The sequence below is a fragment of the Chelmon rostratus genome, chromosome 16 (assembly GCF_017976325.1).
Source record: "Chelmon rostratus isolate fCheRos1 chromosome 16, fCheRos1.pri, whole genome shotgun sequence".
Classification (NCBI taxonomy): Eukaryota; Metazoa; Chordata; class Actinopteri; order Chaetodontiformes; family Chaetodontidae; genus Chelmon; species Chelmon rostratus.
The window spans coordinates 5,484,615-5,507,052 of NC_055673.1; the positions used below are offsets into that span (position 1 = coordinate 5,484,615).

Sequence of the window (22,438 nt, forward strand, 5' to 3'; positions counted from 1 at the left end):
AAACCCGTGTTTAGCAATGACAGAATTTATTGAAAGCAGAAGATAGTTTCAAACAATCATCAACAAACTTCATATCTCCCTGCACCTTGCCACAGATTCAAGTTAAACCCTATTGCACCTGGTTTTAAAGAGAGGTCTACATGGGACTTGGACCTGGTTTATAATCATATCAAACAGACATTTTTTATATAATAAAACAAGAGAAACAGGAAAAAAGTTTTTACAGAGGTGGCTGAGAGAAGGATGAATGAGTGCTTTTCTGTGTGGCTCTAGTGCAACCCAGTGATTTTGTTTAAATCTTGATATAAATTGAAAAAACAAACATGTGCACCATTTATTCAAGGGTTACATTTGTTTTATTTAGCAGACTTGTTCGTGCTAAGGTGAACGCACCGTGTATGTTGAGGTATCCTTCATAAAAACCTCCTCAGCTCCACTGAACTATCTAACATACGGGGATGACGCCTGAGCTGCAGGCGACAGCGTAGATAGCGCTGACCAGACACAGACTGCCGGCGGACACGGCGGCGCTTGAGCCGAAGATGCTGTCGTCGGTGGTTGGTTGGCTTGTGGTCGAGGTGGATGCTGGCTCTGTGGCGTTGCCGCCAGTCGTCGGGGTCTGGGTGGTTGGAGTGGTTTTGACGGTGAAGCTGCGTGACTGAGCGCCCCACTCCTTCAGAGTGAAGACCAATTTCAGGTTCTCTCCTGCAGAGAGAGGACGAGTCATTGCGGTCATTCAAATAAAATGAAAGAGACCTGTAGAGAGTCGGCGCCTCGGCAGTAAACTCATGGTTAAGGCGCTTCTTGTGTTTGGCAGGATTGATGATAAAGAGGATGATGCAGACGTACCGCTGATTAGGATGGACAGGTCGGTGAAGTTTGCCCAGCAGTCGCTGAACAGGATGGTGGAGTTTCCTTCCAGTCCGTCTACGCTGTTTCCACTGGAGTCCTTCAGGCTGGCTGTTACAGTGAGAGTCGTCACTCCCACAGAGACGCAGTTACCCTGCAGACAACAGCGCAGGTCAGCCTTAACACACAGCAGCTACAGCAACATATGGAAAATCTGTTGGTGTTTGTCTCCTTTACTTTTCTATGCATTTTATCTCAAATCTGATCCCACTGATTCTGAGTTTAATGCTGGAGTTCAAGCTAGTTTGATCCAGAATATGCTATCTATGAGGGCGAGTGGGAAATGCTCATAAAAACAAAACTTGTTGTGTAGAACAAAGCTGATGCTATGCAATGATTATTTTTGTATCTCTTTTTCCTTACCTGCATTTTACCTTGTCTATTCTTGTTCTTTTATCTATTTTATTGCTCTTTTTTTTTGCTATATTTCTATTTTTAAGACGTAATTATTGGAGAATGGAGCACTTTGGATGATTGATTGATGATTATTGGATGCCCCACATGTCGCCCCACATGTCGCCCCACATGTCTACCACAAACCAAATATACCTACAGTACAGGTACAAATAAAATAACCTGATGACCTGTCCTGAAATTTCAAAAACAAACATTTTTCTAATTTTTTAGCATTGCATTCTGCTTACATTTCATTAATCTTCATTAATAAGGTGAACACAGTCTCATTTAGGCTAAAAAGGGTCAACAGGAACCTTCTAAGATGGCTTTAGATGAGAAAAACTGATCATTTGTTGACAAAAAGGAAACAAAAATGTAACTGACAAACAAATCAAGCTCACATCTAAAAGTGATAGGAAATGCAGACTTAATAATATGTATTTTTGGGGGTATTGATATGGAGGAAACTATGGAGAGAGAAGCAACAAAGGTCTACAACTGGATTCAAACTGGTTTAATATAACAGAACAGAACATTAATATCCAGAGCTGATATAAGTTAATGTCCTTCCTCGGCCTTCAAAACATCAGCCTCACCTGCTCATCCACCGCCATGAGCCGGGGCTGCTGATACAGAGGACCTACAAACTCCCTGGCAACCGGCTCCACCATCAGCAGCAGGCTGTCCACGCTGGACACGTAGCTCACCTCAGGCTCCTCCCTCGTCACCTCTTCTGTGGCCTCCTGAGATTCAAAACGAAAACCAGTGAACCACTCACATGAATCACACACAGAATTCCTTTTAGTGTGGCAAATGTTGTTGTGATTAACCCTTGATGCTCACCTCATTCCAGCTGGGGTCAGATGATGGAGGAGGCGGCGGGATGACGCCCATCGAAGACACGTTGAAGCCGATGGACTTGCTGAGGTTTCCGGAAACTGCTGCCTGACCCAGATTATCAGCGATGCTCTTCAACAACGTAAAGTCCTCGTCATCTGAGAAGACAGAGGGAACAGAGGGATGTCACATGTGTGGCTCTTAGAGGGCTGGATCTGAGTTTACATGCCAGTCTTCACATATCAGACATTCGATTTCTTCTCCCACTGACTGTTGGTGCTGTTGGTGGTTTGCTGGACTGGAGGTTTCTTGATCTCCATCTCCACCTTCAGGCCCGTCGATCTCTTCCTGCGTCGTGCGCCTCCATCCTCCCGGACGATCTTGGTGATTAGGATCATATTTGGGGGAACTCTGAGGAACGTAGCGAGGTTCTGGACCAGGTTTTCTCCAAAGAACTCATCCTCAGTCATGGCAGGCAGCTCGAAGGAGATAAAGAGAACCGGGGAGGTTCGGATCTCCACCGGTTCGGAGCCTCTCACCACGACCATCAGCATCTTATAGTCCTGGTCGAAATAGTTGGTTCCCAAAGTGGCGTTCAGCTCAGGGACGTATTGATCTGGAGGGATAGAAGAAAGAAAAGCAAAAAAAATGATGCTTAAAATAAAAAATACTTAAATTTGACGACCCTCACTTTTCTAACCATGTCTCCTCTCACACATGATTCATCCCAGAGGGAAGAGCCAAATCTGCAACATCTACACTTCTGCCAGAACAAAAAAACTCAGGCCTGAGCTGATTTACAGTCACATCATGTGCATGTGCATGCAAAGCTTTAGTACCTGCATAGATGGGCTTCTTCAGGGTGTAGTCAGTGTTGTCAGCGTTCCACTTAGCGTTAGTCGGAGCGACCAGCTTTTTGTCAACAAACACATCCAGCCGCTGTGGCTTGGAGTAGAACACCGACACCAGGATGCTCTGCACAAGTACAAACAAAAGGTGAGTTGAACTAAAAAATATGATTGCACTTGAAAATGTGCAAATGTGCAACACTTGGAGTGGAGCGGTGTTCTGCAGGCTGTGCACTGACCTCAGATTCATTAGCGTTCAGCATCATGAGGCGAAGTTTCTGAGGGCTGACGCTGGAGAAGTAGACATCGAAGGAGTGACCGGTGGCCACGATGCTGTGGAAGAGAGACAGCCTCTTCTGGCAGGTGTAGCCCGAACACCAGCCGTGATCCTGAGGACCTGGACGCAAAGACACACGACTGAATCACAGACACACTCTCTCTGTTTTGAACTGATTTCAGAGCGATCATTTGTGCTGTAATCACATCAGAGCGCGTCCTACCGTTGATCAGGTCCACAAAGCCGTCTCCGAGCACAGCGACGGGGGACAGACGTCTGGTCTCTGTGTCGGCGTCGAGACTCTCAATCACCAGCATCCTGTAGTTCAGCCCGAAACACTCGTAGCTCTGCCAGGAACTCATGTACGTGCAGTCTTTCCTGATCACACCTACAGAAAAAAGTGTTGCATTTGGGAGATTACTTTATGACGGTCAGACAGTGAAGGTTAAGATAGGTGTTGATCTTTTTTAGTCCCTCCACTGGTCTGGTTACCTTTGTACGGAGCGATCTGGTTCACAGGGATGCGGCTGCCGTTGAGGAAGGTGAGCATGACTTTGGGGATGCGGTAGTCGCCCAGCCCCCTCCTGGGATCAGCGTCCCACTGATACTCAGACTGGGGCACCACTGTTCCCACTGCACCCAGGAACGAACCGTCCAAGTCCTTCAACAAGGTCTTCTTCTTTGCATCGCAGTCCATGTCCACACAGTCCGCCGGGTTCACTTTGCTGAGGAACATTTTTTATATTAGCATACACAAAACAACGCAAACACTCGTTTTTTCTGTTTAAGATGGAAAAATAAACACATTCGTCTTTGGTTAGCTGTCAAATGCAACTCTGACTCAGAAGAGTTCATTAGAAATAACAGATCTGAAAATTACAGCTTTGAAGACATTTTTAGGCCAGTTTTTAACAATGAAATCAAAAATGTAGATGATTTCTGCTGTGGTAAATGTACTGTAGCTTTAACCAGGTGTATAATTTTCGGTTCATTGAAATGTTCCTGTGTATGTAGTTTCTTTCTTTTCCTTTGCCGACATGTTTTGAAACCTATAAATAAAATGCATATAGCAAAGTTATAACAAGACGCTATAACGCCATCCGTCCTTTTCTCACTGTTTGATGTACATAGAAACTACTTCACAGATTGCGAGCCTGCTATCAGTTGCTGGATGATGATTTTACCCCAGATCAGGCCTGTGGATGAAGACTTTGGCGTCTTCTGTGCTGTCAATCATCGTTATGTCTGAAACATGCAAAGGGTGCTGCAGGTCCTCGTTGATCGGGTTGGTGATGAACATGATGTTCGTCTCGCTGGAGCAGACATTTCGGAAACCCACGAATGTCGTGTCTGGAAAGAGAAATGAGCAAGAAGTTCTTCAAATCGTTGCAAAGATTATTATCAGTTGTAGCATTTTCAAAAGCCACTTTGGTCCTAAACCTCTGAGCCTGAACTCACCCTTGACTTTCATCAGTCCTTTGATGGCATTGTAGTTTTTGTTTAGATGATGGACCTTTACTGGAGCGTTGTTGTGTCCAGATGCAAAATTCGGCCAGCAGATTCCAGATCTGCCTCCTGCACAGAGTTAAAAGTCAAGAATCTTTTCAGTTTAACCAGCCTGTATTCATACGGAAAAAAAGTTCTTCTTCTTTGTTAGTGAAATTAAATGCTCAAAATGAAACAATTAGAACCTCTTTTTAATGAAATAAATAGTGTCCAGGTTTTACTTTTTCATTCTTTAACATGTGTTTCTGTATGAAAACAAGTCTCACAGTTATCGTCAGGATATGAGTTGAGACGATTAACGACTTAAAAAAATATCAAGGCAAATCTAAAATCATTCAAGGCCTTTTAAAGGCCGTTACAACCCTGTATACCCTAAGAATATCCTGGTATAGATAATGAAACATGATCACTCAGATTGACTGTACCATTGAGAGGTCTTGGGGCTCGATGGCCTTCGCTGATGATCATATTGAAGTCACTGGAGGGCAAAGTGTCGGAGCAGTTGAAGTTCGGGCTGCTGCCGACAATCAAGGCATCCTGGGAAAACATGAGCAAGAGGAATATGAAATCTGTCAACTGCTGCGGATCACATGTGGTAAGTTAGAGAGGAAAGTGGATCTAAATAAACCCTCCTCACCTGAATATGAACAGTTTTATCAGCGTATGCGTGAGAGAGAGACGGAGGAGCGAAGATGAGAGACATGATGCCCAACCCGTTGTCCACCAGGGTCACGTTGGACACAATAACGTCCATGATGGTCTGTGAGGGCGAGAGGAAGAGGACGAAGAGGAGGATGCCGTCAGTTCCCCGTTCATTAACTGCTCCCAAAAAGTCACTGAGTAGTAGGTTAATCAAGGGAGATGTATCACATTTTATCACCCAATAACAATGATCCACTCTCATTAGAAAGGTCTGTGTCTTCGATTGGCTGCGATCTGAGGCATGTCTGCAGCTTCAGTGCCCCACAATGTTCGGAGTTAAAAGATGACAACTACCCACAGCGCCCCCTGTTGCATATCTGCTGTAAATGCATTGCCACTGCAGCTTGCTAAAAACACAGATGAACAATTAGTCTAATAGAGGTGTTGATAGTCCACTATTTTGCACGTACGCATTTGTTTTGATAAGTAAAACATGTCAAAATAAGTGAAAAAGCAATTGATCCCATATGGCAAACTAGAATATTCATGTTTGGTATAAAAGTGCAAAATAAATGCCTGCAGTCCTTCTCCAGTCACCTGGATCTCAGCAGGCTGCTCACTCTGCTCTGTATATCTGATCTCTGTTGTTGTTTATGTGTTTTACTGTTCCTGACCTTTGACATCACTGTCAAGTTAACCCACACTGTTACCTCTTGATGTCAGAACATGAACTCTGTGGATGAGTGAAGCTCATTAGTCAAGGTAAGAGAAATAGAAGATGCTCAGTATTGAAACCTGGAAGTAGATGCCGTGGTCAAAGCTCCTCCACACGAAGAAGTCCTGGATGAGGCTGCAGCCGGGCAAACCGTCTTTGTTCAGATAGACTCCGAACAGGCCGCCGTGAGCCTCGTTGTGAATCCACTTCTCGTTCTCGTTCAGATAACCTGCACAGGCAGAAGCAAAATAGACTTCTGTTCTGCATCTTCATCCTCAGTCTGAAACTGGTGAAATATAACCTCACATGATGAGCTTTACTGTTCAGTCTACGATCATTTCTGTTACCTGGACACGGTTCACCATCGATGCGATAAGCGACTCTCTCGTAACCCGCCACGACGTTATGCTGCAGCACGACATTTGTCCCCTCATTGACCTGAACAAGAAAAGACAGTATAGATTAAAAATGCAGCCATATTCTCACTTTCATCTTGTATTTTGAGAGGGCGGACCTCGATGGCAGCGTTCCAGGCGTAGTTGAAAGGCTCCTCTCTGTCCTGATATGATCCAGGCCACAGCGTCATCATCACCAGGTTCCTCCTCACCGTTATGTTGTTGCCCCAAATTCTGATGCCTGCAAACACGGACGCACTTTAATGCTTCAAAGAGTTCTTGTTCAGCGATAGGCTGTGTGGATTGTACAGTGGCAGTATGCTGTTTACCTTCTCCCACAGTGTGATGGACGACGTTATCGTCGACCTTCAGTCCCTCTGTCCCAAACACTCCGATGGCTGGAGAGAAACCGTCGTGGAAACTACAACCCTGAATGTACGAGTCTCCTCCTGAAACCTTGACACAGAAAAAAACATATTCAAAATCAGAATCATTTGATTGCTGTCACAAACAGCAGGCTGCATTTATTTTCATGTATTAACAAACATAGCGTACAATTTAGAGGATCCTAATCCAAGAGTCATTCAAGTTTTGTTTAATATGCCTTCTCTCCTGTAGTGGGTTTTAATGTGTGTGTGTGTGTGTGTGTGTGTGTTGCTGTACCTCTCCCAGGTTGAGGAAGGCCACAGAGTAACGAGGGTCACTGTAGTCGATCCAGCCTTCCTGACCAGAGTGGAAGAACTCCACGTTTCTGATCTGAGCTTTGCCTTTAGGAACAAAACATCATTTAATGTGTTTAAAAGTAAACATGACATGCAAATGATGGAAATGTGTGTGAAGGCAAAGCCAAACCAAGGCTGAATAGACAGTAACCTGTATACTATACATCTACGCATTTCATATTGGTGAAACAAGGAATAATAAAACTAAATAATACGTCTTAGTTTGAATGAGGTTTCAAAAAGGAAAATGTAAAAGACATTTAGCAAAATGCATTGATAAAAAAGCTGCAGCACTGCTTCACTCTTAGTGTTTGTGCCTCAGAATCTAACTGGGACTAATCTATCTGAAGCTTCAGTTAAGTAATTATGTGAGAGTTAATTAATCCACTTCACACAGTAAACACAGTATTCTGTATAAATAAAAAACACATTTTTATACACTTGATCAAAAATGTACCTTTATAGTCGATTCCGCCCCAGGAGTAGGTGCCCACCAAAAGTCTGGCTCCGAACGACTCCTGCAGCATCTCTGGGTACTTCTCGCCGATGATCTTAATGTTTCTGGTCAGGAGACCGACGTCAGCCGCCAGAGTGTAGGAGAACGACGTCCCCGCGACAGAGTGAGTCTCACCTGAGGACAGACAGAGGAAAGGAGGTCAGCGTGGTCAGTCTGAGACACTTTAACGAATCCTATGATCTGTTTGAAAAGCAAATGACAATAAGCAAAGATCCAGTGAGACATGCTAGCTGACGAGTAGCAACATGAATATTCATTTCAATGTAATTATTTCAGTATGTTTCACATCATTTTGCAGAGGCATCTGCATCAGCGTTTGTTAAACCGACCGACGTGAGTGTGGGCCAAAGGCTGGTTCAGGGTCAGGACGCGGCCGTCTGCTGACACGGCGGTGATCTGGCGTTTTTCCGTCTCCCACGCGTTGTAGCTGGTGGTGGAGATGGCGACCTCGTCTCCAACCTGCACACACAACGAAAGCAGACGTGTAAAGAACTGACTGGCTCTCGCAGTCGCCGTTTTAGTGGCTCAGCACTGACCTGCCAGTCGACGGACTGCCTCAGGGTCAGAGTGCTGGATCCAGCGGCGGCAGTGGCGGCGAGTTTGGTGTGGTAAAAGTTGTGAGGTTGTCCGTAGAGCTCCAGAGTACCAAACACACCTGTGGCACAGCAACACACACACACACAGTGAGTTCTGACACCACACAGTACATCTCTATCTTCATTTCATCATCATTTAATTATATCACTGCTCTGTCAGCGACTAATTCACAGCTGAGAATCAACAGTTCAGTCATGTTCTGCAGGATTTCACTGAATTATGTTTAAAATGCTAATTTTGTTCAGACATTTATTTTTAAAACAATATAATGTAATATTCATGATTGAAATATTTTGAAGGATTAGGAGAAGACACTGAAAATAAATGTATGTGCAATATTTTGTTAATTGCAAGTTTCTTGTACTTACAAGAGAATAGATGAAAAAAGAAATTCAGTTGAATGAAATGTAATGTTGTCAGCAGGATGCATCACCATTTTCATTGGACTTTAAGTATTCTAGTGCTCTAGTGTTATTAATTGTTGTGTTATTTCTTAAATGGTAAATCTGACAACAGTTAAGCTGTTTTTCCTCTAAATGACAGACAGTATATAGTTTTATTCACAATATCTAAAAAAAAGCAGAATATTGTACATCATATGGTAAATGTATTCATAAATGTGTTTGATCATAAAAGGTGGAACATTTCTGCTACAGTAGCAAATATCTTCTGTGTTAGTTCAGCGAGCACATGCAGTCGATTGTGACGGTGTGGTCTTACCCAGGACCTTGGACCCCTGGTTGGGGCCGTTAGGCAGAGGCCAGTCAGGCGTTCGGTGGTTCCCTCTCAGTGTGATGTGCAGCTGACCTCTGAACGGCTCGTCATCCTGTCCTGCAATCAGCCTGCCGCCCTGAAACAGCAGCAGACGTACACGTCAACTCACGACTATCAGTCAGACTGTGATCTGCTTTTACTTCCATTATCTAGTGAGTTAGGCTTGACTGAAGGGATAATCAACAACTGGTTTCCCATACGATGATGTAAGGTGATTTTAACTGAATGAAGCACGAATCTTTTATGAATGTTTATTCACGTAACTTTAACTGCATTTCTTTCACAAATCTCAAAGGTTTGACTATTTAAGTTTCTTCTCCTGCTACTATTACTACTAACTACACAGATCTTTATCTGATGACTCCACAGCTGCTTCTGTCACCTCCTGAAATGCATTTTAAAGATAAATAAGATAAATACAAGGTTGCCACTTCAAGCCACCTTTCCTCTACACCTGTGTGCAGAATGAAGAGCGAGATTAATCCCGATAATCATGGAGGTCGTACAGGTTAGTGATCACACTGACCTGGATGGAGATGTAGACAGCATCCACCACCACGGTGCTGTATTCAGGTGCAGCCCGAGCCTGTCTGCTGGACGAGCTGTTCATGGTGTCGGGGATCTCAAGAACTCCAATGACCGTCAGCTTGTTGAGGGGAGGAGTGTCGCCGTCCAACACGACCCACGTCCCTGTGGTTTGACGGGGACACACAGGTATTATGATAACACTTTATTATCGTAAGATCAAAAGGCCAATCCTCCTTCATCTTACAGTGAAGTTCATGACATCAAACACAAAGTGATCAAATCAAGCTTCTAAGATGCAACAACAGATGCTGACAGAAGAAAATTCAGTTTTCTTCCAGACGTTACCTGATGGGATGACCACGTCAGCGCCCTCTGCTGGTACAGTGAAGTTATTTTCAGTTGAGCTTTTCCAGAAAGAGGCATTAGACCACAGGCTGGAGAGAGACACACAAACAAGAGGACATGTTAGTGTGAAGAAGGCATAATCACTATCAACAGTGCTTGCTTTTGATCCAGTATCCTCTGATGACAGCCTCTCTGTCACACTGCTAAACGTTTTGGCTTTTGTCTGCTTGGTAGGAGGCTTATTATTTGAGATGGAAGCATGTTTAAAATGATAAATTTGAAGGTTGGTTAATGGAAATATTGAACTAGAATATGAGACTCTACTAAAAACAGTTTTTAAACAATTTGGAAACCACCTGTGAACCTCTGCACGGTGCTGAAGATGTCTGTTCTCTCTGTTTTTATTGATGTCTTCTGTCCATGAGGTCAGTTAGTCGGTGATGTTATACTGTGTGCATGTTTTTTATTAACATAAATGGTAAAGTAATAAATCAAAAATCAGCAGCAATGGTGGAACGCACATCATCACTTTGCATGTTTTGCAGATTATTTTTCATGCATCACATAAGATGCTTTAAATGATTCACTGCTTATTATAATCCAAGATGGCGGCGCGTGCAGACGCAGCGGCTCGTAGCTCCCGTGTTTATAGAAACCATGGCTGGACAGCACAGTGCGGTCCCTGCTGAAAGCCCGGGATACTGCCTACAGATCTGGAGACAGGCTGGCTTATAGCAGGGCTCGAGCAGAGCTGAAGAAAGGAATCAAGCAGGCCAAGCTCCAGTACAAAAACAAAATTGAAGATCACTTCAAGAACAACAACCCACAGAGCATGTGGAGAGGCATCAGAACCATAACGGACTACAAGCCGAACACACAGCTCACCAGCCACGACCCCGCCCTGCCTGACACCTTGAACAGCTTCTTTGCCCGCTTCGACACATCAGGCAGCAGAGAAGTCACACACCTACCCCGGCTGGAGGAGCAGCACCAGCCCCTCGTCCTGCAGCAGCACCAGGTGTCATCCACCCTGAGGAGGATCAACACCCGCAGAGCTGCAGGACCGGATAAGGTGTCAGGCAAGACTTTGAGGACATGCGCTGACCAGCTAGCAGGAGTGTTCCTGGACATTTTCAACCTGTCCCTGCAGCTGTCCACGGTTCCTGAGTACCTCAAGTCCTCCACCATCATTCCGGTACCGAAGAAGACATCCATCACCTGCCTGAATGACTACCGGCCTGTTGCACTGACCCCGGTAATCATGAAGTGCTTTGAGCGGATTATTCTCAGGTACATCAGAGACTTCATCCCCTCGGACCTAGACAGCCTTCAGTTTGCTTACAGAGGGAATCGGTCCACAGAGGATGCTGTCTCCATCACCCTGCACACAGCCCTGACCCACCTGCAGCAGCCCAACACCTACGTCAGGATGCTATTTGTAGACTTTAGCTCAGCTTTTAACACCGTCATCCCAGACAAGCTGGCGCTGAAGCTACACACGGTGGGTCTGCCTGCGTCTCTGTGCCACTGGATCAGAGACTTTCTCACCAACAGGCCTCAGGTGGTGAGAATAGGGAACATCACATCATCCCCTCTGGTCCTCAGCACGGGCACGCCACAGGGTTGTGTGCTCAGCCCAGCCCTCTTCACCCTGTTTACTCACGACTGTGCTGCCATCCACCCCACCAACACAGTCGTGAAGTTTGCGGACGACACTACAGTAGTGGGTCTCATCTCAGATAACAACGAGACCCACTACAGAGAGGAGATACACCAGCTCACCCAGTGGTGTTCAGCCAACAACCTGGTGCTGAACACAGGGAAAACCAAGGAGGTCATTGTGGACTTCAGGAGGTCCAGGAAGACGGATCACGCCCCCCTCCTCATGGACGGAGAAGTGGTGGAGCGTGTGGACAACATCAGGTTCCTGGGCCTCCACATCACATCTGACCTCTCCTGGTCCATGAACACCTCCCGCCCGGTGAAGAAGGCACAACAAAGGCTCTTCTTCCTCAGGAAGCTGAAACGGGCTGGACTCTCCTCTCGGTTGCTCGTTAACTTCTACAGGGCCACAATTGAAAGCATCCTCTGCCTCAGTGTGACAGTGTGGTATGGCAGCTGCACGGCACAGGAGAGGAAACAACTGGCACGGGTGGTTAAAACTGCACAGGGCATCGTGGGCTGCCCCCTCCCTGACCTAGACTCTATATATGAAGGTCGGGTCAGAAAGAGGGCGAGATCCATCGCCACGGACCCCAGCCACCCGGGCCACAGACTGTTTGTACCGCTTCCATCAGGAAAGCGGTACAGGAACATCCGCACCACCACTAACAGACTGAGGGACAGCTTCTTCCCCAGAGCTGTTAGAGCTATCACCCCCAGCAGCCCCTCACTGCAGTGAGAGACTGTGTGAACTGTGAACACTGCACACTGCACTTTACACCTACACCTACACCTCTACCTCCACCTGCACCTTCTGTGTACTTGACTTTTATGTACACACATATACTATAATTATATACATTTTAGTATATCAGCACATTTCAGTTTCATTGGCATATTTTATTCTGTCGGAACATTTCACTGTGTATATTTTATATTTTATTCTGCTTGTATATTTTATTCTGTTTGCACATTTCACTTCCATATTTTATTGTTTATTGTTTAGTATATTTTATTGCCTAAGTATATTTTCATTCTGTTATATTTTTAATTGCTTCACGAATATTTTTTTTTTTATTGCATGTTGGTTTATTTTATTTTATTGTAGTTATCTTAATTTTATTCACTCTTTCTAGCCTTATCTTTCTTACCATCTAACATGGGGGTTGCAATGAAAATTTCATTGACATGTGCAATGACAATAAAGACTCTTGAATCTTGAATCTTGAATTGAATCTTATTAAAAAAAGTCCCTTTCAAATCATTTTAATCTGGGATTATGTTTTATTCTCTTATAGGTAGACAGATGTACTTCAGGGGAATTAATTAAGTCATTGTTCTTGGTTGTGAGGAATATGTTGGGTAATATGGAGGGTGAACATACATGAAGTCGTCAGGCCTGCCGGTGGGTATGGGGGCGAGTGTGGCTGGAGGTGGTGGTGGTGGTGGGATGCAGTTGGGGTAGAAGCAGCGGTAGACCCTGAAGTTCACCGCGGTGTCAATCATGGAGCGGTCAACGCTGTTACGCCGCCGCCGCTGGCTGGTTTTCCCTGATACTGCAGACACAGAACGACGTCACATGAATGAAGACGCACAAACGACTCAATCAATCAATGTTCTCGTGTGATTTAGTAATAAATAATCTCTAACTCCAGTGTGAGCTCATCATGAGACAAACAATCACTGAAGCACCCAAAAAAACTGGCTCACTGTGATTTAAGATGTGGATTCAGACCATTAACGATAAAACTGCTAATAAAAACAGGCCATAATTAGGGACGTTAAACTAGTATTTATGCTAATACATCAGATGCATCATACTTCATATATACAGCCATTCAGATTCAACAGTTTAAGTTGTATCAGCCTACAGTCATGCTGGCAAATCTGTTACATACAATAACAAAGTCAGCATTTGTTTTTAATCAGGGATTTTTTTAGTTTCTTTATCAACATGATATAAAAGAGAAAACAACAAATTCTCAGATTTCTCACAGCAATGAGTCCATGTTTGGCATTTCTACTCAATAAACAACTTAAATGATTTACTGTTCATAAAAATAAGCATTGCAGTCAATAGATGTGTGTTAAAGTGCGTCTTACCGATGTAGTAGAGGTTGTTGGAGCTGTCATCGAAGTACCAGTCTCCGTTCTCGTTACTGTTGTAGTTCAGTGGCGTTGATGACCCGTTCCTCTCATCGATGATGCGGAATCTGTCTGGACTCTGGGTCAAGTTGTGGTTGATGATCACATATTGATCGGGCTGTGTGAGGGGGAAAAACTGGTGTAAATGGGCTGGTTTGAGGTTTGTTATTGTGTTACTGTGACGTGACGGGGTTTTAATTTACCTTGAAGCCATAGAATTTAGCAGCATATGTGATGTTGGTGATGTGGTCCATGTCGTTGAAGTACCAGTTGTACATTTGTTCAGAGGGCAGCAAGGCCATCCAGCCAAACTTATGAGTCATTCTCTTCTTCAGATACGGAATCACACTGGTGCCTGTAATTATTTTACACACAACGCATTGTTTGTGTTATATGTTGTTTATTTTTTTTCTTTAATTTCATTTTTTTTCTTGTGGATTTAATTTGTATCTTTTTTTTGTTGTTTTCCTTCTTTTTTCCACTTTTTTGTTTTACTGCAATTCCAACTAATCACCAGTAGAGGTCAATAGAGGGCACAGATAAGTCACTGGTTCCTGAACAACAAAAGGACATTTAAAAGTTTTAAGAGTGTGCATTTTAATACCATGTGAGTTGGTTAAGATGACATCCTTGCCCCTCAGAGAGCTCGGTGATGGATTGTTGAACGACAAGCGATGGAAGTTGACAGTGTGGTCGCACACAGCGCCGGGGAAACCCACACTCCACTCGCTGCTCTGGGAGCAGTGAGCAGGGTCCAGCAAGGGGCTCATGGGCACGACTTTGTGGTTGATATTTCCTGAAAATAAAGATCCATGAATAAGAGTTTAGCTGGATGCAGGGATGGAGCATATGCCCAGCTAAACTGCATTAACCTGACCATTAACGTTGGTACAGGCTGAATTATAGGTTTCACTCATCATTACAATACAATTAAAAACACATAAAGGAGCCTCACTGTTGCACTGGGCGACATGTTCCTTCATAACCATGAACATGTGGACTGTCGTTTATCTCAACACAATCTCACATAAACTGTCCTGCTGCCAGAACTACTCACTGGAATACCAAAGGTGTGTTCATCCGCCAGTGAAAATAGTCCCCAACAAATTTCACTTCTTTTCACTATTCACTCCTGTTTGAATAATGTTTGTTGAGAACTACAGCTTCCAGACGTTTTGGGACATTACTGAGTCTTTTTTAAAAATGAAACTATTTATTTTAAAGTGTTACAGATTCATGTTTTTCTGCAGGAACCAATACGCTTAATGCTGAGTGCCACAGACAAAGTAGGGAAGTACTGTTGGCTTTGGCCTCTTCAAGAATTTGTTGACAAAAAGAAAAATACAGAATAACTATAGACTTATCTTTTAATTACAATAATTTTCTACGATAAATCCAGGGGATAATACTCATATGACTGAATTTGTAGTAACAGACTAAACACTGAGTACCTGTGAGGGAGCCATCAGTGTCCAGCAGCTGCACCTCATGCTCCCACCTGAAGCCGGCCTTGTTGGGTGAGTTCATGTACTGAACATTACTAAACCTGACAGACCAGCCGCCACACCGATCCACACACGTCCCATCGATTGCGGCTACCCCGATGGCTGCGCAAGAGCTGCGGTCGAAGTTGATGAACTTGGTGTTAAGAACACTCAGGCCATCATCCAGCGGCGCGATGACACCTCGGTGCGTGCAGTAGTTGTCTCCCAGTCCGAGCTCATTCACATGGCCCACGATGGTGCTGTTGGACATCGTCGCCCCTCCGTCCTCTCCATAGCCGCTCACGGCCCACTGAAAGATGCGCTTGGCTTCAATGCCAGCTTTCTCATTGTTGACCATGACGAAGCTGTTGAACTGCACGGCGCCCACGTTGACCCATTCGGCACCTTTCTCGCAGTTCCAGGTGGTGAGGGAGTGGAAGACGGCGGGCTCTGGGGTTTTGGAGCGGCAGCCTCCGTTTTTCATGGGGAAAAAGTCTGCGAAGATCCAAAGGCCGAACCAGCCCTGAGAGTGCACGGTGTTGTTGTAAAACTCACCGAGGGGAACCCTCTTCTGGCAGATGTTCTTGTCGTAGGACGGCCCGTCGGGGTGCTCGTGCATGCGGTACCAGAAGCCAAAGTGGGTGCCCCCTGCGGCGGCGTTGTGGCGGACGATGTTGTTGGGATTGGTGACCCAGTAGGCGGCGGGGGTAACGTCGTCGTTCAGCAGGCTGGTGCTCTGTTTGACAAACACTGCGAGGTTATACTGCAGGATGTTCTCCGTCTCGATGCCGTCCTCGATGAAGAATGCACCGCCCATGATGTCATAGATGACGTTCCTCTCCACCAGCAGCCGGTGGGTGTTGTGGATGGTTACGGCCCTGTTGAAGGTCTGATGGATAGCACAACCCCTCACGTAGGACTTGTAGTTGATGTCTCCCATCAGATGCCAGTGGATGGGGTAACGTCCCAGCCTGAAGGCCTGTCCTGCATGGAAGAGCTGAGGCATAAAAGCATAAAGTCTTTAAAGTTCATCATTTCAACGTATGTAAATACATAAGCGCCTGAAAGAGGAACAGAAATCAACAGAAAAGTTTCAAGCATTTCACCTCAACATATTCCAGTCTGCCAATTGCAAGATTCTCATTTGGTCTGGGGGCGTGGAACATGATGCAGCCTCCAAACTGATCGCTGCCGACCTCCTCTCCGAACCTCCCTTGAAAACAGGTTTGGGTGGTGAACTCACCTACAGCACAGGCACAGAAACACGTTAATACTGCGTAAACCCATGATATCTAGGCCTAATTGGCCTGGATGAATCGATTTATCATCAATCACATATATATCTGTTGAAGTGTGATCATTTGCTGGGAAATTAGCAGGTTAATTGATGATGACAATGTGTTTGCACACTTTATCTAAAGACACCGCAGTAGCATCGCTACAGGTTTTGTGAGGAAAAGATGGCAAGTACTCATGTTATAACTTCAACTGAGAAAAAATAATGCACTAAACCTTCTCTAAACCAACTGGGAAATATCTAGAATGGCATGTTGATGAATCTGAAGCTGTCACTTTATAATATACAGTGATTACACGTTTAATTTTCAACAGCATTTAGTGTAAGACACATCATCCACGGAAACACAGCACCTGTGTTAAAGCCATCGGGGCAGGCTTCGATCTGGTCGTTCCATTCTTGATGCTGGGACCCTCGGACCACGATGTTCCTGGTGAGGAGACCCACCTCAGCCCGGCCTTCAAACACCGTACCATCGGGCAGCGTGACGCTCACCCCGAGGTGAGCGTACTCGAGCGGTTCGGTCAGGGTTAAAGTCTTTCCGTCAGCCGACACGGCGGCGATCCTCCTCACCTCGTTCTCTCTCTGGCTGTGCCTGGAAACAGAAATAAATGAGTTACATCTGCAGCTCCATAACTTTGTTTTATCAGTGTTAATCTATAGAATATACAGAATAATACAGCGAGCTTTGACTTATTCAATCACTAACCGTGTAATCCATCTGTGACTTTCTTCTGACAGAAAATATTAAAATGAAGCTGCATACATTTTAGTGGTGTGTGATTTCAATTTTATGTACAAGGTAGTTATTTCTTCCCACGTTTCCCTTTCAGACAGGATTTCTGTGCTGCACCGTTGGGATTTATTTCAACTTTAAGGGATCTAGTTACTTCATAGGATTTGGTAATGTCAGGTATAATCTCCTCTTTGCAAAGGGGGCAATGTTCAACTTCACACACACTGTTATGAAACAACTTGTCACACGCCAGCCTAGAGGTGTGTGTGTGTGTGTGTGTGAGAAGGAGAGAGAGTTTTTTGTGTTTATGTACTTTACAATGTAGAAAGCATGTAGTTGAAGGAAAGAGTAAAGGTTTTAAGTATTTAAGCCAAGTTATACGACATATTTAAGTTGTAAAACCTTAATTTCTTCTTCAGCTTTCCTGTCAGTTTGAACTAATGAGCTAATTGAATAAGTGAACCTTTAATTTAAGTTTAAATTTTTAGGTGAAGTCAGATGCTGCACGGGCGGCAGTTACTGCTAATCTGCTAAGCTAGGCTAGTTAGCTCTTAGCTAGTTTATCTGGTGTGTCAATTTCTCAGCTACTGCCTTATTTATGTGTAATAACAAAATTACAACCATGTTCATAGCATCAAACCAAGCATCAAAATTATTATTTTCAAATACAGGAAACCGGAAAAAGTGGCTGAATTAGCTGTAGCTAAGGCTATCTCACAAGCTAACTGTTACTAGCTGGAATGCAATCATTACAATCTATTTTTTATGAGCTGTTATGCTTGGCTGTGTAAAGATTTTTCATACAAAAAATACACTTTTCTTTTGCAAACCATTTTTTATATGGTAGGGTAAGATGTCATGAAGTCAGATTGTTGTCTTCACACAATTTGATCATAATGTAGTTTTGACAAACTCAGATTGACCAGAATAACTTTGCTTTGTGCTTTCACATGCATGAATTCGAGACTTCGCTGTACCTGTGGCCGGTAGAAGCGATGACGATTTCGTCTCCAGCGTTCCACGTCACTGCCTTCATCAGGGTCAGAGTGACGGAGCCGCTGGTCGCCGTCTGGGCCAAGTGGGTCCAGGGGACAGGAACCGGAATACCTGGAGAAACAGGTTGTCAGTGATGTGCGCCACAGCTGTGGTGTCACTAAAAATACCATCCCCGCAGGACACATGACTCAAATTACTCAATGAGCTCACAATTATGTGACATAATGACATGTAATCAGGGGAATATTTGGATCCCTGTATTGACTGTATTCTGAGCCTTCATTTTACTACATTACAACAAAGTACTTCATTGCAAGTCAAAAGTAAAAGAACAGAAGTATTATGAGCACTCTTTATGCTGAATGACTTGTTTCATCGTGTTTATACATCACAGAATTACTATCACTGCTTGGTAGCACCTTTAAAGCTCACACTATAAATCTCACTTGTTCAATCTGTACAAAAAGCTTTAGATTAGTTGGTAAGGCAAACTCTTCTTTAGAGAGAGCCAGGCCAGCTGTCTCTTCCTGTTTCCAGTCTCAATGCTAAACTAAGCTATGCTAGCCATGGCTAATTTAGCCTATGCATGCTCGTACCATGCAGATCCAGCACTCCCTCTCTGACAGCCAGCGTCTTCGTTCCATAAACAGGAAGTTCAGGCGAGCGCAGGTTTCCATGAAGTGTGATGATGGCTTTGTGCTGGAATGGCGCCCCCTCCTGGCCGATCTGGAGCCGTCCGCCATCTGTGATCAGGATGTTTTCCGCCTGCAGCTCGATGTCCGCTTCATCAAACACCAACGTGCCCCCTGAGCACCGAGAAACAGCAAGTTACAAACTAAATACTGGTGACGAAAAAAGAGTTTCATGTTCTTGTATTATGTGAGGTCCTACAAATTTTGCACCCAAAAATTGCATATAGCCCAAGAAAAAGTAATATTTGGACCTTGAATGAGGAGCATTTTCAGCACTGGAGTGCTGGTGTCCAGCAGGATGGTCTGGCCTTTAGTGATGACGGCAAACGTGCCCTTCTCAGGTGGAGACTGACCACCCCACGTGAACCTGGACGACCACACGTCAATGTAGAAGAAGTCTGCATTATCCTAAATAAAGAGAAAAATTCTGGATTGAGACAGCCGTGTACTCAGAGATGAAATCAGTCTGACGCCCTGCTGATGTGAAGCTGAAACAGACATGACGCTGTGCTGCGAGTAAGGTCAGGGGATCTGATCCGCTCTCACCATCTTGGCGATGCCTTGGTCTCTGATGCTGACTCGGACTTTGGTTTCCTGAGACTGTGGCTGAGCGTTCGTCACACAGATGATGTGCGTGTCGTTGGCAGACTGGACGTCACACACAGACCCTGCGATGGTCACGTTGACTTCATTCATGTCGGTGCTGTGAGGTGGGAAAGAGTGAAACAGACAATATGTCAGTATATACAGCAGATTTATTAACTGATGAATTGTGAGAAAGAAAGATCAGATAGATTGAATAAAAGCTTGTACATTGTACTGTGACATACACACTTGTATTATATTTGTCTATGATAACATAGAATATGAAACAGTATCACACTGTATATATATACACATATACACAATATCACACCTAACTTTAACAAAATATACCTCTATTCAATGATGTAGCATATAATATAATATATTATATAAAGTGATACTGTAATATAAATATAATATAATCCAAGCTACTTTTACTTTTGTACTTGTGGTAACATACTGCAAAGTAACTATCACTAATCCCATATGTTTCTAATTCAATATAGGATAGTAAAACAAAATAGCATATTAGACATTATACTCTTCTGTACTGTACCATGCTATAACACAATAACATAAGATAACATACTCATACTGTCATATAACATTATGTTGTAATATGATGACTATAATATAATTTGGAATATATAACATCTTTAACAAAATATATGTCTACTATGATGTAAATTAACAGGTTAATTTAATTTGTCTTAATATAATATATATACTATGCTACACTATATTACAATAAGATTCAACGTTATCAGATTAGATAACATGTTTTATTACATTATAGTATAGTATATCATCTTGCATGTAATTATATTATATTATCCTGTATGAAATTATATCAAATTATAAAATGAGACACGTTATGGTACATTCCTGCATAGGGGAGTACGAATTATGCTGAAGTACAGTACATTATTGTATCATTTATGTCTTTCTGTGGTATCTCTATATAGTAACTGTTCAAACTATATGATATAATGCATCGAGTATAACATGTTGTTAATAGGCAGCGTGAGTCATTTTGGGTTGTCGTGGTATTAATAATAATAGATGCAGAAATACTAATATTGTTTGTTATATGTAAAAAATAATTCTATTAAAAAATATAAATATCTAAATAAAACAAGGTCTTTGCATCCAACCCAATGAAAGCAAAGATGTCCAATGAAACAAAAGAAGTTATGTTGTGTAAGTTGAGCGGTTAATCCTCAACCAGCGGTCCGTGACCTGGGTGTGTCCCCTCATTGTTTACTGTCTCTTCCTTTACTGCACCTGAAACCGGAGCCGCTGATTGTGAGCCGGGTGCCTCCAGCAGTGCCTCCTCTGCGTGGAGAAACCTCAGCGATCACCGGAGTCAGCTGAGATTTGTAGGTGAAGCCATTTGATATGTTGACGGCATCCAGCTGGTTAAAGACAGCAACCACGCAGCTCACCTCTGACTGAGTGCCTGAGAGCAGACAGACAGACAGGAAGACAGACAGACAGGCAGACGAACACATGCAAGAGACAACAAAGAGCCTTAGATGTTTCATGGTATGTCATCGTCATTGTCTTATCTGACATGTCTGTCATTTTCTCCTGCGATGAAAGGCTGACAGCATTCCTCTGGAAGTATGCTGTCTCCATTAGAGCGTTTAAAGTTAAGCTCAGAGAGAACCGTTTGTTATTATGAGTCATGAGGCAAAAATATCCTAAACCGGCAGGTATACATTCTTTTCAAAGGAAAACTTAAAAACCCCTTTAACCTTTTGAACAGATTAACAGACTAAAGCAGCCTCCTTTTCTGTTCACAAGCAATTTAACTAGTAAAATACCTGAAATGGTGCTTGTCTGAGAAAAAAAAAAATCTCTTTGTGTGATGAACAAGATTGGTTTCAGAAGTGATGACAATTTTCAGCGTAATTCAACAATAATGGCAGTGTTACAATAAACAAATAAAGCAGAAGACTGTTACTTCTCTGCGTTGGTATTGTACTTGTCCTTCTTAAAATCCCCAGAACAGCTAATAAAGTCCAGAACAGCTAATGAGATTTTTACCTGAATAAACTTGGACCTCCACTCAAAATCATGTTTAATGTCCCTGACAGAGAGTATTTGCATGTTTACAGCAAAGAGCAGCGCTGTCCTTTCAAGCTTTATTTTTTTATTGATGTTCACTTGTACTGTGTTTTTTGGAAGAATATCACATTGAAATGTAAACAGACATATACATTAAACCTTTTTGTAGCCTGGGAGGCAAAATCCAGGGCTAAAAAGCACATAAATCATATCTCAGAAGAGATGTCTCAACTCAAATTTTCTTGACTAAGATCTTTTCTCATGTGGATGTTGGTTGCTGGACAGTTGGGAAAAGAGAAACATTCAGAGAGATTTTAGTGAGTAAATCAAGCTGAAACTGTTAAAAGTGAGCTACATGTCCTCCCATCAGCAGAGGAAATGACGCCCTTGAGGATGTATATTACACATCCCTGCACTGCCGTGCTGATGGTTGTTCATTGACGCCTGTTTGGCTAAATAATCTTTGTCATTATCTTAGTGAAACTAAGCCAAACTTACCGTTGTTGAATGGAGACCGGCAGTACAGACGGCTTGATGTCGACATTTCTCTGTGAACTTTACACTCGTCCCCGCAGATCGTCACGGTGGAGCTGAGCGGGTCAAACCCAGAACCCTGCACGGACAGCAGAGCGCCGCCACCAAAGCTGCCTGAATCACACATGAGGGACAAAGAGCATATTCAGTAAGATAATGCACATAATATAATACAATAATAATATTGTCACGGGCATCCATGTCACTTCCTACTGGCAAAGCGATGGGT

The 22,438-nt window shown here is 43.6% G+C and overlaps 1 protein-coding gene across 1 annotated transcript in view; it reads right to left on the bottom strand.

The window, feature by feature from the left end:
- Positions 1–9: 9 nt before the first annotated feature.
- Positions 10–22,438, bottom strand: part of LOC121619088 (fibrocystin-L-like) — a 46,899-nt gene continuing 24,470 nt past the window's right edge. The window contains exons 41-77 of the mRNA XM_041954681.1: positions 22,174–22,323; positions 20,890–21,064; positions 19,567–19,723; positions 19,272–19,428; positions 18,925–19,134; positions 18,310–18,439; positions 16,950–17,191; positions 16,406–16,542; positions 15,267–16,296; positions 14,420–14,611; positions 14,019–14,170; positions 13,774–13,933; positions 13,055–13,226; positions 10,009–10,097; positions 9,662–9,825; positions 9,082–9,211; positions 8,301–8,419; positions 8,094–8,223; positions 7,705–7,878; positions 7,189–7,292; positions 6,855–6,981; positions 6,645–6,766; positions 6,478–6,568; positions 6,211–6,359; positions 5,411–5,533; positions 5,199–5,310; positions 4,726–4,842; positions 4,452–4,617; positions 3,760–3,992; positions 3,491–3,655; positions 3,230–3,387; positions 2,982–3,117; positions 2,414–2,758; positions 2,149–2,300; positions 1,902–2,048; positions 850–1,003; positions 10–705 (exon numbers count right to left, since the gene is read on the bottom strand). Of these exons, the coding sequence (XP_041810615.1) occupies positions 446–705; positions 850–1,003; positions 1,902–2,048; positions 2,149–2,300; positions 2,414–2,758; positions 2,982–3,117; positions 3,230–3,387; positions 3,491–3,655; positions 3,760–3,992; positions 4,452–4,617; positions 4,726–4,842; positions 5,199–5,310; positions 5,411–5,533; positions 6,211–6,359; positions 6,478–6,568; positions 6,645–6,766; positions 6,855–6,981; positions 7,189–7,292; positions 7,705–7,878; positions 8,094–8,223; positions 8,301–8,419; positions 9,082–9,211; positions 9,662–9,825; positions 10,009–10,097; positions 13,055–13,226; positions 13,774–13,933; positions 14,019–14,170; positions 14,420–14,611; positions 15,267–16,296; positions 16,406–16,542; positions 16,950–17,191; positions 18,310–18,439; positions 18,925–19,134; positions 19,272–19,428; positions 19,567–19,723; positions 20,890–21,064; positions 22,174–22,323 (6,731 nt within the window). The 3' untranslated portion in view covers positions 10–445. The remainder of the gene's footprint in view (positions 706–849; positions 1,004–1,901; positions 2,049–2,148; positions 2,301–2,413; positions 2,759–2,981; positions 3,118–3,229; positions 3,388–3,490; positions 3,656–3,759; positions 3,993–4,451; positions 4,618–4,725; positions 4,843–5,198; positions 5,311–5,410; positions 5,534–6,210; positions 6,360–6,477; positions 6,569–6,644; positions 6,767–6,854; positions 6,982–7,188; positions 7,293–7,704; positions 7,879–8,093; positions 8,224–8,300; positions 8,420–9,081; positions 9,212–9,661; positions 9,826–10,008; positions 10,098–13,054; positions 13,227–13,773; positions 13,934–14,018; positions 14,171–14,419; positions 14,612–15,266; positions 16,297–16,405; positions 16,543–16,949; positions 17,192–18,309; positions 18,440–18,924; positions 19,135–19,271; positions 19,429–19,566; positions 19,724–20,889; positions 21,065–22,173; positions 22,324–22,438) is intronic.